At 37.3% G+C, this 13,262-nt stretch overlaps 1 protein-coding gene across 2 annotated transcripts in view; it reads left to right on the top strand.

Moving 5' to 3' along the window:
• The window catches only part of CADPS (calcium dependent secretion activator), a 445,851-nt gene that overhangs the window by 96,390 nt on the left and 336,199 nt on the right, over positions 1 to 13,262 (top strand). For both annotated transcript variants that reach the window (XM_058171468.1, XM_058171467.1), the window contains exon 2: positions 5,377 to 5,490. In XM_058171468.1, the coding sequence (XP_058027451.1) occupies positions 5,377 to 5,490 (114 nt within the window). The remainder of the gene's footprint in view (positions 1 to 5,376; positions 5,491 to 13,262) is intronic.

Raw genomic sequence — 13,262 nt, 5'->3', positions numbered from 1 at the left:
AAAAAATTCTATTCTATCTATTCTATTCTATAAAATTGGCTCCACAAACGATAGTTCCTAAGAACTGAATTGGTGGTCATTATTTTGAAATCATCACTCTACAATATAAACCACACAGTGAGGTTTTAAATAAAATAATAAAGTTTAGAACATTAACTAACTTGCAAAGTTAGCTCATCCTAGAGTAGTTGGGATACCCCCATGAAGGAGTTCCAAAAAATTCATAATGGAAGCCACAAACATGTAATCAAAGCCCCACTTTTTTGACATATATTCGGACATCCATTTTTTAAAAAGGGCTTTGATTGCATAGTTGTGTCACCATCTTAACTTCTTTTGATCTTCTTGTGGGCACCCCTAAACAGCACAGAATATTTGCTACCGTTGGAAGGCTTTCCACATCAGGCCAGGATTCAATGTTATGTGCTTCCTTTTGACTTAGTTTCTTAAATATGATTAATGGCTTAGGATCAGTGGTGGATTTCAAAAAAATTTACTACCAGTTCTGTGGGCGTGGCTTGGTGGGCATGGCAGGGAAAGGATACTGTAACATCTCCATTTCTACCCCACTCCAGGGGAAGGATACTGCAAAATCCCCAATTCCTCCCAATAAGCTGGGACTTTGGAAGCAGAGAATAGATGGGGGCGGGGCCAGTTCGAATTTTTACTACCAGTTCTCTGAACTACTCAAAATTTCTGCTACCGGTTCTCCAGAACTGGTCAGAACCTGCTGAAACCCACCTCTGTTTAGGATTATTTGTGAACTCAACCAGTTTGGCTTATTCAACACATGATGGTTTTCAGTATGCTACAATTTAGCAAAAGACGTGGTTATAAATTTCAGAACAGCATAAAAAAAACCATATTGAGTGAAACTGTTCTTGTATAGAATCCAGAAGGAAAAACTCAGTAGACAGTGGAGACAAAGTAAAGAACAAACTGGTCAATGATGAGAGGTTGAGAGAGACTATTCACTCAAATGATTCCTCCTTTCTCCTGACCTTGTCTCCTTCCTTCTCATTCTGGGACTCAGTAAAGATTTGGCCAAGAAGGCACCTGGCTGAGGGACAGGTATGCAAGGAAGGGAAGAGCAAGGGAGCAGCTGGCTCTTCTCCTCTCTCACAGGTTGCTGAATGCCGTATTTCTTTGACTTAAAGCCGAAGCATTCATCCTTCTGTTTAATGTTCCATTGACTTTGGTGGGAAAAAATGAATTATACCAGTATAAAAAATAGAGAGAAATCGTGTGTGTCTGTGCATGAAGACACAAGTAAAACATTCTTTCTCTTACAGGCTCTTCAACAGACCTTGGCGCAGATCACTCCTTAGGTGTAGCAATAGCACTTAGACTTATATGCTGCTTCAGAGTGCTTTACAGCCTTCTCTGAGCAGTTTACAGAGTCAGCCAACAATTTGGCTCCTCATTTTACCCACCTTAGAAGGATGGAAGGCTGAGTCAACCTTAAACCGGTCAGGATCGAAGGAATTGAACTACTGGCAGTGTGAGCAGAATTAGCCTGCAATACTTCATTCTAACCTCTGCATCACCAAGGCTCTTAAATATCATGGGCTTAATTTAATGTGTGGATTTCAGTTGCGGAAACCTTTGTGAGAAGAAAACAAGGCCTTGCTAGGTTGTGACCTAGTGGATTCCTCCGTGACCAGCATGGCAGGAGTCAACGGACCTTGGTTTTTTTTGTAGAGTGGAGGAAGGACAAAGAGAAGAAAAGCTGGATTGTGTTATGTGGCATTTGTTCTTATTACAAGGGTGGATGCCAATTGATGAAAGTGGACTTTGAGCTATGGAAAGGGCATTCAAATTATCAGTGTTTATCTTATAGTGACCGAGAAATATTGATTTAATTACCTGGTGTTTCCCAAGCTGCCAGGTTTTATTTCTGAAGGCTTAAATATTCTTGGTTTGTAATCTAGTATAAAAAAGGCCAGGAAAAATAGGAAAGGGGAAGGGGAAGGGGAGGAAAAGAAGGGGGAAAAGAAAGACAAGGCAGTGACTTCTGACTCCCTTTGGTGTAGTAGAATAAGAAATAACATCAAGCCTCAACTCTTCACTTTTAATAACAGTATAAACTAGCCATTTCTATAATAGCAGATCTATCTAATCAATAAAACCCAAAATCAAATTTTCATTTTTTTTCTACCTCAAGCACAAAGTCCAGAAGCGGTTTCCAAGTAGGCACAAAAGTACCTGTGCTTTTTTTCTTTAATCAAAGCATAAAGAAGCCCAGTTACAAGTAGTCTTCAACTTATGATCACAATTGAGCTCAACTTTTCGGTTGTTAAGTGAGATATTTATTAAGTGAGTTTTGCCCCATTTTAGAACCTTTCTTGCCACAGTTAAGTGATTCACTGCAGTTGTTAAGTTAATAACAGAATTGTTAAATGAATCTGATTTTGCTTGTCAAAAGGTTGCAAAAGATGATCTCGTGATCTTGGGACAATGCAACCATCTTAAATATGAGTCAGTTGCCAAGCATCTGAGTTTTGATCACATGACCATGGGGATGCTGCAATGGTCATAAGTGTGAAAAATGGTCATAAGTCCCTTTTTCATTGCCATAACTTTGAATGGTCACTAAATGAATTGTTGTAAGTCAAGAACTATTTGTACTGTGCTCTGATATCCACATTTTGCCCCATTAAGTCATTTTTTATTATTACAAAAAAAAAAAGATAATTTGAGCAAACAATTGAGGATGCTTTCCAATCTAATTTATATAACTCGGTTCATGGAGTAGCTACTAAAGGACATCATTATACCCTGTTGGTATTCCAGAGGACATAAACACCTGGCTGTTCTCCTAAGCCTTATGGTAGGGTAACTTCAGCCTTCTTCACTGGACGTGAGATGATAGAATGGTTGGGAGTGGTTGGTGAGCTAACCATCTTTCTTTTTCTGTGCCTTCTGTTCTAGTTTGGGTTTGTGGTTAGTCATTTCTTATTTTATTGCTTTTGTATCATCTGGTATATTATGCGCCATTCAGAGTTATTTGAAATCATCATCAAATTGGGGGTGAAATGCTCCCAGTTCGGACTGGATCACACGATCCGGTTGGCTAGTAGTTCAGAGAACCAATAGCAATCGCGGTGCAAGGCACCGCCCACCCACCGGGCTGTCATTACTTCCCGGTTTTAACCAAGAAGTAATGTGTTTTGTATCTTCTGCGCATGCGCAGAAAGGTTTTGTGCATGTGTAGAGGATGTGCGCATGCATGTGACATGCACGCACACACGAGCGTGCACTACCAAACCAGTAAGGAAAGTAAGTAGATTTCACTTCTGCATCAAATCAATGATAAAACACATTACTACAAAAATACTTGATCAAGTGACTATTTCTTGAAAATATGGTTTCACTTTCTTGGAAAGTATGTGTAACTAGAGGCTAATGTTTTTAATTGGAGTCATGTATTTAAAGGACACTTTAGGAAGTCAATTTAAAAAATTTTTTTTTGCTAAATGGTCTTTGGCCAGGGATGGTTTTGAAGATGTAGTAGTGAGTAATATATGTTTGCTGGCTCTTTGTATGAATAATAGGCTAGAAAAATAATGCAAATCATCTTCATTAAGACTATAGTAAGTAACCCAAAGGTGCTTTTTCAAGAGGCAACTGGAGTTTCTGGTTTTTCTTTGAAGATGTTTCGCTTTTCATCGCATTTTCTTCTTCTTTAGAGCTGAAGAAGCTTCTTGAATGAGAAGTGAAACTTCTTCAAAGAAAAACCAGAAAGTCCAGTTGCCTCTTGAAAAAGCACCTGTGAGACAACCAGGACCTGGATGACTGAGAATTTCCATAGAGATTTAGCTACATTAAATAACAATATCTCAAATGTTAAGGATTTGTATTTGATGACGATAATATTTGCTTCTTGTTACTAATAGTTAAACATACATGCAATCCATGTCGAGATAAGTCCTCTGTCAAAGAAACTCCTCAAAAGATTTAAACCTAAATTTTATATGTTTTGTATTTTTTAGGATAATACCAAACCCTGAACATCGTAACATCTAAAAATATTTTGCGGATATAACAGAAATATTTTCACAATTACAAAGAAACAGTCTTCAAAAAAGTCAGAGCAGGGACATCTTAAAATAGAGTATGTCAGTTGGGATAAGTCACAGGTTAAATGCAACAAAAGGAAATTTCAAAATTTTAAAAAAACAGTGAAAGCTTCTAAAATATGAGTCAAAAATGTACATTTAGGTACATTTAAAAGAGCAGGATTGGAACTGATATAGATGAAATAAAGAATAGAGAAATGAAAATATCAGTCTGTAGCCTGGGAACATAAAACCAAATAATAAATCCTGCCTTCAAGTGACAAAAATAAATGAAATCTTTGGAAACCAGATCAGGAAGCCTGGCTGGAGGTGCTGTGTCTCCAGTTGCATAGCCTGTAACCATTTCACAGATTTATGAGTGGAAACAGTAGAAAATAGAAAGATCTACAGGTCTAGAAGGCAATTAAGTATCACACTCCCATTTCCGCATAAAATATTGTCAATCACTGTAATTCACTGTAAAGAGAAAGATGAATATAGTGAGTATGTTTTCAACCTTCCAATGGCGATATTTAGATGTTGCTCTGAATTCAGATAGTTTGGGATGCGTTAGTGCACCCACAAAACTTCCTCAAAGCCTGCTAGACACATTTTGTTCTTGTTCAAACTGAAGGTTTTTATGCACATGATTAAGTAATTTTAATAGGTAGAATTCTTGTTTGCATAAAAGATTTCACTGAATACCAATGTTTCTAGTAATATGACTTTTATACCGAAATATTCTTAGGCAATGAATGCTAGGTGGAAATGTGCATAGTCAAATGTCCCTGGATTAACATTTCAGCATTCAGCACAATCATAAATGTTATTTCTTTAAAAGCATCTGAGTAATGAAAATCAACTTAAAATATGGGAATTGAAAAGCTGTATATTATAGCGACTAATGTATTGGATTTGAACTCGGGAGAGCACAGGCCAAGTCCCCACTGAACCACTGAGTGATTTGGGCCAGTCACTCTCTCTTTCAGCCCAAAGCTGAAACAAAAGAGTTGTTGGAATGGAGATCAAACGATATCAGATCAAATGTACCCTAGGTGGCATGTAAATGTATCCAATATGATTGATTTATAAAAAGTTGTGCATAAAAACTGACTCCATCTTTATTTTTTGGTTAAAATTGCTTTGAGAACAACCATGAATTTCAATGGTTTTAATTGTTTTGGTATTGTTCTCCGCCACTCAAAATCAAGGACTGAGATGGCGGCTATAGAAATTGAATAAATAAATAACAATATCAATATTAATATTTCATTTATGTTGTTCTAAATATCTGTTTCTTCCTATTATTCCCCCACAGATAAGTAAACAGCAATTGCAGACTGTCAAAGATCGTTTTCAAGCCTTTCTCAATGGAGAAACTCAGATTGTTGCTGATGAAGCCTTTATGAATGCTGTCCAGAGTTATTATGAGGTAAGAAAATGAGCCTTAGATATTTGCCGAATAGCCCATTAGCATTTCTTAACACTGAACTAGCTTGCAGGTAAAGAATGCATCTTTCAGTTCTTTTAGTGCAACTTAATTTAGGCACAAATATTCACAGAGTGGGGTTTAAGAGAACTCCGTAATTCAGTCACCCGGCTCTTCACTAGAAGTTGAAAATAGAAAACTGACTTAAACATGATCTGACTTTTGATTCATTTGGATTAATAAATTATCTCTAATGAGTATTATCATAGGCTGGCTAGATTCTTTTAAACCATATTTGGAAGTGAACCTGAGATATTTTGCATGTAAATTCTAGGGCTGACCAATAGGTTCCTATTACTACCCCTGGCATAAATTATATATGGAAAATGGCCTAATTTCACACGGCAGCTTGTGCTACAAGTTTTTTTTCTATGATACTACAGGACCAGGTATGGGTCTAGAAGTCACAACATCTCTTCCCACTCCTCACATCCTTAAACAGATTAACATAATCATTCTCATGAATGGGAAATTAGGTTTCCTAAAGCAAATGAGTGGTAACCAGAACAAAAAAGAATTTTCAGTTATATTGCTGGATTCATGGAATTTCTCCTCTCAATGGAATCTTACTGTGTCAAGAAAAGAGACACTGGTTCTTCTAAGTTTGATAAAAGGTTTTGTTAATGTAATTAATGTAATCTGCATCCACATTTTATTGTATTCATTTTACTACAAGGACAATTAATTGAGATTGAGCCCAGTGCTTGGTAAGGGCTGAAACTCAGCCTTTTAAGGAATAGGATTATTTATTAAGAATGTGAAAAAAAAAGAAGAGAATATAACTGTGAATGCCTCTCTGGGTGGTTTTGGAGATTTTCCTTTTGAGAAATCCATAGTGGGCTAAATGCTAGTTGCAAACTAAATCTGGCTACTGTTCATACTTCTCTCTCAAAATAATCATGGGGTGGTTTGAGAATTGCATTTGACGGCCAAGGGATCTCTTCCAATTTTTTAATTGGCATTTTAAAAGGCTGACATTTTTATAAGAGTGCCAAGTTGGTTTTTTTAAAAGATTATTTCCCTTCTCTTGAACTTTTAAAAGTGTTTTTTAATGGGAATGTATCCCTTGGACACCTTATTTATTTTTAAGAGTAAGTACAGTTCCTGTCCATTTCATCTGATTTTCAGATATTTTGTTTGCTGCTGCCATCTCCTCCTTTGATCCTTACCAAAAAATGCCAGAATAAAAATCTGCTAAATACATAATGCAATGAAGCACAATTTTGAGAATTAAGTTTCTCTCCTCTGCCTCTCCCTCTCCTTCTCTCTTTCCCTCCCCCTCTTCCATCTTCCTTCTCTCCACTCTTCCCTCTCCTCTCTCCTTGACCCCTCTGACTGAGAAAAGTTGAGCATCAGAGTTTCATGATGTTGGTTCTCCTAGAAATGTATCAGATGATGGGAAAATTTTATTGACTTCTAAAATAAATACATATAATGAGTTTGATAGGCCCTCAAAGTTGGAAGGGCTTATGATCAATATTTTGACACTATATTATGAAGCGGGTAACCTCGCGATCAGTAACTGGATAGACCAACCAAACCTTAGTAGAACTCCTGCTCTGCATATCAATGATCTCAAGTAAAAAGGTGCGAGTGCCATAAAAAGCATTTCCTGCAGTTGATGAAATAACATGATCTGATACTTTACTTCTTTCCCACCAATAACCAGATTGACCCAGATTCAATACACATAAAAATATTGGAAACTTGGACAGTTAGTTAAGTTTTTTTATATATCCCTTCAGTAACTGGTGGGAGACTTTTATTTTACAAAAGGAAAGTTTACAAATAAAAATACCCCAAAGGAATTGAAAATTATAAATGCCTTCAACTAATTTAGAAATTAATCTTAATGCAAAGATTTTAATAAGAGTCGCTTGTTGAGATGGGCAACTATACAAATTGAATAAACAAACCAACAAATAAATAATAAAAGAAGTTTTCTAATTTATCTAAGATTTTTATCTACACTATATTCTTCAGAGTCCAACTTCATTATATTCTTATATCTTACTCTTCTATATCTCTGATGTAATTGTTTATAGCTAACTTCTATATTTTAGTTAACTTAATCCCCGTATCTCTCTTATCACTTTTCGTCCTATTATGCTGTTTTTCCTACTTTGCTCTCTCCTAACTTTTTTTTTAAGGATCTGTTTTCTATTTCTCCTCTGCCAAAGTTTTTACTTTTTCTTCACGTCTTGATTCTTCTCTTCTGTCAAATCTTAGCATCATCTGAAGGAAACAACTTTCCTCATAACAGGTTTGAGGGGAGGAAATAAATGCCTGTCTTTCCCCAGTATTCTCAGTTGTAGCTTCTTTTAGCATTTTGCATTTCTCATCAAGACTGTCTATCATCCAGTTTGCCTCTTTATTTGACTCCTGGGCTTTAGCTCTTATTATTCATCTTAATCTTCATCAGGTTAAAGCTGCCGGGTAGCCAACTTATCTTCCCTCCTGATAAAAGGAACATGTTCTCATGCCACTTATTCTGGAATATTTTCATTGGAACAACTCCAGCTGAAGGAATTTGAAGATACGGAGAAACGGTATCTAAAGATGCCTCTCAGCCAGTTTATATTGGCTCAGAAGCTTGTTTTACTAACTAGCCAACTATTGGAAGGCAATAAAAAGACTAATGCGGAACTGGGGAAGTATGTATCCTCCATTACTTAGTCATTAAATTATTTTGTGCCATTTTCTCATTTCAGAGGTCAGATATTTCAATTAGGAGATGCTATTTTCCAATGATATATCTTGGTTAAAAGAATAAATATTTTGGCATTTAATTAGACTGCAAAGACATCTTCTGCATGCTAATTAATTTGTGCCACTGATCATCATAGCATCCCACACTGTTTACAAGTTGTCAAATAACTCATCTCATATTGGATGGGTTCATATCACTTCGAAGTTTTCAACACACAAATGCAATAAGGTTGACACCTTCAGTGTGAAATGACCCCTATCCTATATATGTCAGGGATGTTCAGGAAGTTTAATTTCTTTGTAGATGTCAAACCCAAGTTTACAGAAGGGATAGCTATGCCTTTTATTGACATAGGAAGTTATACAGAGTTAGAAGTTAATCTATATAATCTAACACTAATCAATCCTTTAGTAAACAAGGACTCTGCATATTTGAACAGTTGCAGAATGGATGGAACTATATCATAGATCTGTTTGGAGATCTGTTACATTAGCTGTGATGTGCTAAAAAAATATCATTCTGCTTCCTGCTTCAAAAAGGCAGGAAACATTGTTGGTTTTCAGATATTCTGAGTGCAAAGACAAAATGCAGATGCCATATATGACCTTAGGGCCACAGGTTGTCAACTTTGGATCAACTCCATCAGTGGTGGGATTCAATTTTTTTCACTACTGGTTCTGTGGGTGTGGCTTAGTGGGATTGGCATGGAAAGGATACTGTAAAATCTCCATTCCCACTCCACTCCAGTATAAGATTACTGCAAAATCCCCATTTCCTTCCCACTCCAGGGGAAGATTACTGTAAAATCTCCATTCCCTCCCCACTCCAGGGAAAGGATACTATAAAATCTCCATTCCCACCCCACTCCAGGGGAAGGTTACTGCAAAATCCCCATTTCCTCCTGATCAGCTGGGACTCAGGAGGCAGAGAACAGATGGGGACGGGGCCAGTCAGAGGTGGTATTTACCAGTTCTCCGAACTACTCAAAATTTCCGCTACCAGTTCTCCAGAACTGGTCAGAACCTGCTGAAACCCACCTCTGAACTCCATTATTGTCCACAATGCTTCATCATGGACTTCAAGCTATTATTTAGATTTCGTGGCCTAACAGCCCACAGTTGAATTTTAATGGCTTCATAATCTATTTTTCCCCTATGGCTTTTAATGCAGTTGGTGGGTGGGATCTTTGATATATTGCTCTCCCTAAATCCTGATTGTCATCAAGTACTGGAGTAAACAAAACAGAGAGGCCAGGATAGAAACTGACTTCAACTATAAAATAACTAAATACAATTATATGTGATGATAAAAAAGGAACAACTAGAGAAAGACAAATAAAACAGTTACCAACATCTTCAAAGGAATAAAATTCACAAAGGAAGAAAAAAACAGAAATCCACATTAGCAAAGGAAACAAAGACAATTTGCGTGTGTGTGTGTGTGTGTGTGTATGTATGTCTTTGGTTATTCGGGTTTTCTCCTGCATAAAATTGGAAGTGTCTTGGCGACATTTCGACGAAGTCTCATTCGTCATCTTCAGGCTGGTGTTTACAGCTTCGTGCTTCTAGGAGTGTTGTGCCTCGCCTGCCCCCCCCCACCGCAGCCAGGCCCCTCTCATCTCCTGCTATCTCAGCTAGAGACTGATAGTGCAGAAGAATGTCCTGGCATGCCTCCAGCCCCCAGCCCTGGCACCATGCCCGGACAAACCGAGCAAACAAACCTCCCTCTGATAGCATGTGTGCCTGAAGCCAGCCATGAGCTGGGATTACCAGCAGCTGGGGACGAAACGATGCAATGTATAGATCCACGCTTCCGGAGAATGGAGAGGCAACGTCAGCAAAAGGAAGGGAGGGGCAGGCCTGGATAAGTGCTGAGTCATGGAGCCACACCCCATGGCCTATATAAAGGATCTGCTTTCTGGCATTCTTTGAGTCAGGCAAAGTCTACCTTGGATTGCTGAAGTCACTTCCTAGTCTCCTGCCTGCCTTGAGAACTTTGCTAGGACTTTGGCAGAGCTGATACGGACTTCCCCGACCCGGCCGTCAGCGGAGGAGTGGGACACGACAGAACAATCAGACCAACCTGACAATTTGGGTGAACGGGGGGGGGGCTTGGTTGTGCTCAGGTTAGTCTGAGTTGCAGGGGAATTTGAGTTGGTGAGCTGCATTGCTGTTGTTTGGCTTCGCGTTCGTGGTCGTGCTACATCTTCATGGTTTGGGGTTTCATCCAATCAGAGCACAGCCAAACTGCCAACCAATCAGAACACACCTCCAACCAATCAAAACACAGCCAAGCTCCCAACCAATCAGTTGAAACCCCCACTAGCAGTTAAAAGGAAGAAACAGCTGCGATCACACATTGCTCCTAGAAGCACAAAGCTGTAAACACCAGCCTGAAGATGACGAATGAGACTTCGTCAAAACGTCACCAAGACACTTCCAATTTTATGCGGGAGAAAACCCGAATAACCAAAGACCTACATACAAACACCCGCGAAAACCTTAGAAAACAAACAAATATATATATATATATATATATATATATATATATATATATATATATATATATATATATATATATATATATATATATATATATATATATATATATATATATATAGTAAATTGGAAGTGTCTTGGCGATGTTTCGACAAAGTCTCATTCGTCATCTTCAGGCTTCAACTCGTGCTTCTGGGAGCAATGTTCTGGTAATGATAGCATTGCTCCCAGAAGCACGAAGTTGAAGCCTGAAGATGACGAATGAGACTTCGTCGAAACGTCGCCAAGACACTTCCAATTTTACGCGGGAGAAAACCCGAATAACCAAAGACCTACATACAAACACCCGCGAAAACCTCAGAAAACACACACACACACACACACACACATATATATATATATATATATATATATACCAGTTGTTAACTTTCTGAGCAGTTTGGTGAACTGGTTGTTGGAAGAAATCATTAGACCAGAGAACTGGTTGTTAAATGATTTGAATCCCACCACTGTATAGATAGATAGATAGATAGATAGATAGATAGATAGATAGATAGATAGATAGATAGATAGATAGATAGATAGTCAGAAGCCACAGTGAAAACTCCTTAAACTTCACAATACAAGGATAGATTTAATCATAGTTTTAGCTGGGAAACTGTGAGCATCCTATACCAAGCTAAATCCCAAAACCAAGTAATTCCTGGAAGCTTGATATTCCAAAAAATCAGACATCAACAGGTACCTAGTGATAAACAACATTTATACACCATTCAAAAGAAACAATAAAAAAAATTAAAAAGGAAACAAAAACACCCGAACATTCTCCTTGCCAGCAATCAACATCTAGAGAAACAGAAATGAGCACCAGAATTAACACCAGACAAACAATCAAGCAGCAAACAATGGCCTAATCAAGAAACGGCTTTTCTTACTATTTTTATCTTCTGTAATTGCAAATGTCCTGGTTTAATGGAAATTCTTGGAGATATTCTCAAAGCTGCTTCTGATCCAGTGTCTCCCCAAAATCTTTTAAAGTGGAAATTTCAAAAACTGAACTGTGATCTTCCATCTGCAAAGCAGCTGCACACAGCTGGAATTTCATCTTCTCATTAGAGAGACAGATTTTTCTCCTTTTAATGGGAAAAACTGTGAGAACCCACATGGGATTTTGTTGCATGCTAAGATTTGTGCCCGCCACTGCCTGTAGGTCATCTATGCAACTGTTTACCTGAATCAGTTGATGTGCTTGGCATAGCTTACTTACTTCTTGTCTGCTGAGAATTTACTGTTGAATGCTATTGTTTCCCAGGATTCAGTTACCTCTCTATACATGAAGGATAACCAACGTGAGCTGAAAGTCTCTGCAAGCAAATCTCTCAATCACGTCCTTTCAAAAACTTTTTATTTCGGTTAGAAATCATGCAGGGAGATCCCATTGTCCAGACAATAGAAGGATAAGATGAAACTTTCTCCCCACTTGCTTGTGCAGTGACAGCATGAATCCTCTTGCTACTTTTTTTCCCCTTTCTGTCATCTTGCAATTTGTCATTTGTCTGTGAATAGAAATCTCTTCTACCAGTGGAAGGCACAGTCAAGAAAAGTGATTAGCTTTTACAGATTTGAGACTCTCAGCGGAGTGCAAAAATCTGCACATTTTAAGGACATCCTTTTTAAAAGAAGTTTTACTGAAGTTTATTGTGTGATAAATACCAAAAAAATTAAGAATGTTAAAAAGAGAGATAAAAAAGAAACTAAAAAAAGTAGTAACGCCTGAGCTTTTTCAATGCAGTAGCATACAAAGAGAATTATATGCTCAGCCTTTTACTTTACATTTCTAAATATTTCAAACCATTTCTACAACAACAAAATCATTCTAATCATCAAGACCTGAAGTTAAGAGTTTTATTTTTTTTCCCGTTTCAAGTACAAAATCCAAACGTGGTTTCCAAATAGAAACAAAATTAGATAAATCCTTCCTTTTAATTAAATCTCTGCCAACGCCATCACCTTTATCATCCATTCTTCCATTTTGAGAATGAGTGTATCTTTCCATCTTTTTGCATATAAGATTCTCACCGCTGTTAATATATTTAGAAATAAAATTCTAAATTTTCTTTCAAATTTGCTCATCAAACCCAAGAGAAAAGATTCTGGTATTATGTTTATATTTATTTTAAGTATCTTCTGAATGAGAAGAGAAATCTAATCCCAATATTTATTTGCGTTATCACAAATTCATCAAAGATGATAGAAATTATCCTCTTTAAAATTACATTTCCGACATACATTTGAAATTTCTTTTTACATTCTTAGGTTGTGTCTTTATTAACCACTTATGGGATAGCATAGTGAAATTTATCAACCACTTCATTCCATTGGCTCTAGATAGCATACCAAAGCAAAACACAGTACAAGGATTATATACAGTAATATACAGTATAATCGATTAAAAAGCTGTAAACTACTGCTACTACCACTAATAATAGTGATAATTGGATCTTCCT

This window comes from Ahaetulla prasina, chromosome 2 (assembly GCF_028640845.1).
Source record: "Ahaetulla prasina isolate Xishuangbanna chromosome 2, ASM2864084v1, whole genome shotgun sequence".
NCBI classification, from domain to species: Eukaryota; Metazoa; Chordata; class Lepidosauria; order Squamata; family Colubridae; genus Ahaetulla; species Ahaetulla prasina.
Note: the sequence above shows the minus strand (reverse complement) of the source record. Positions and strands in the feature narration are given on the sequence as shown.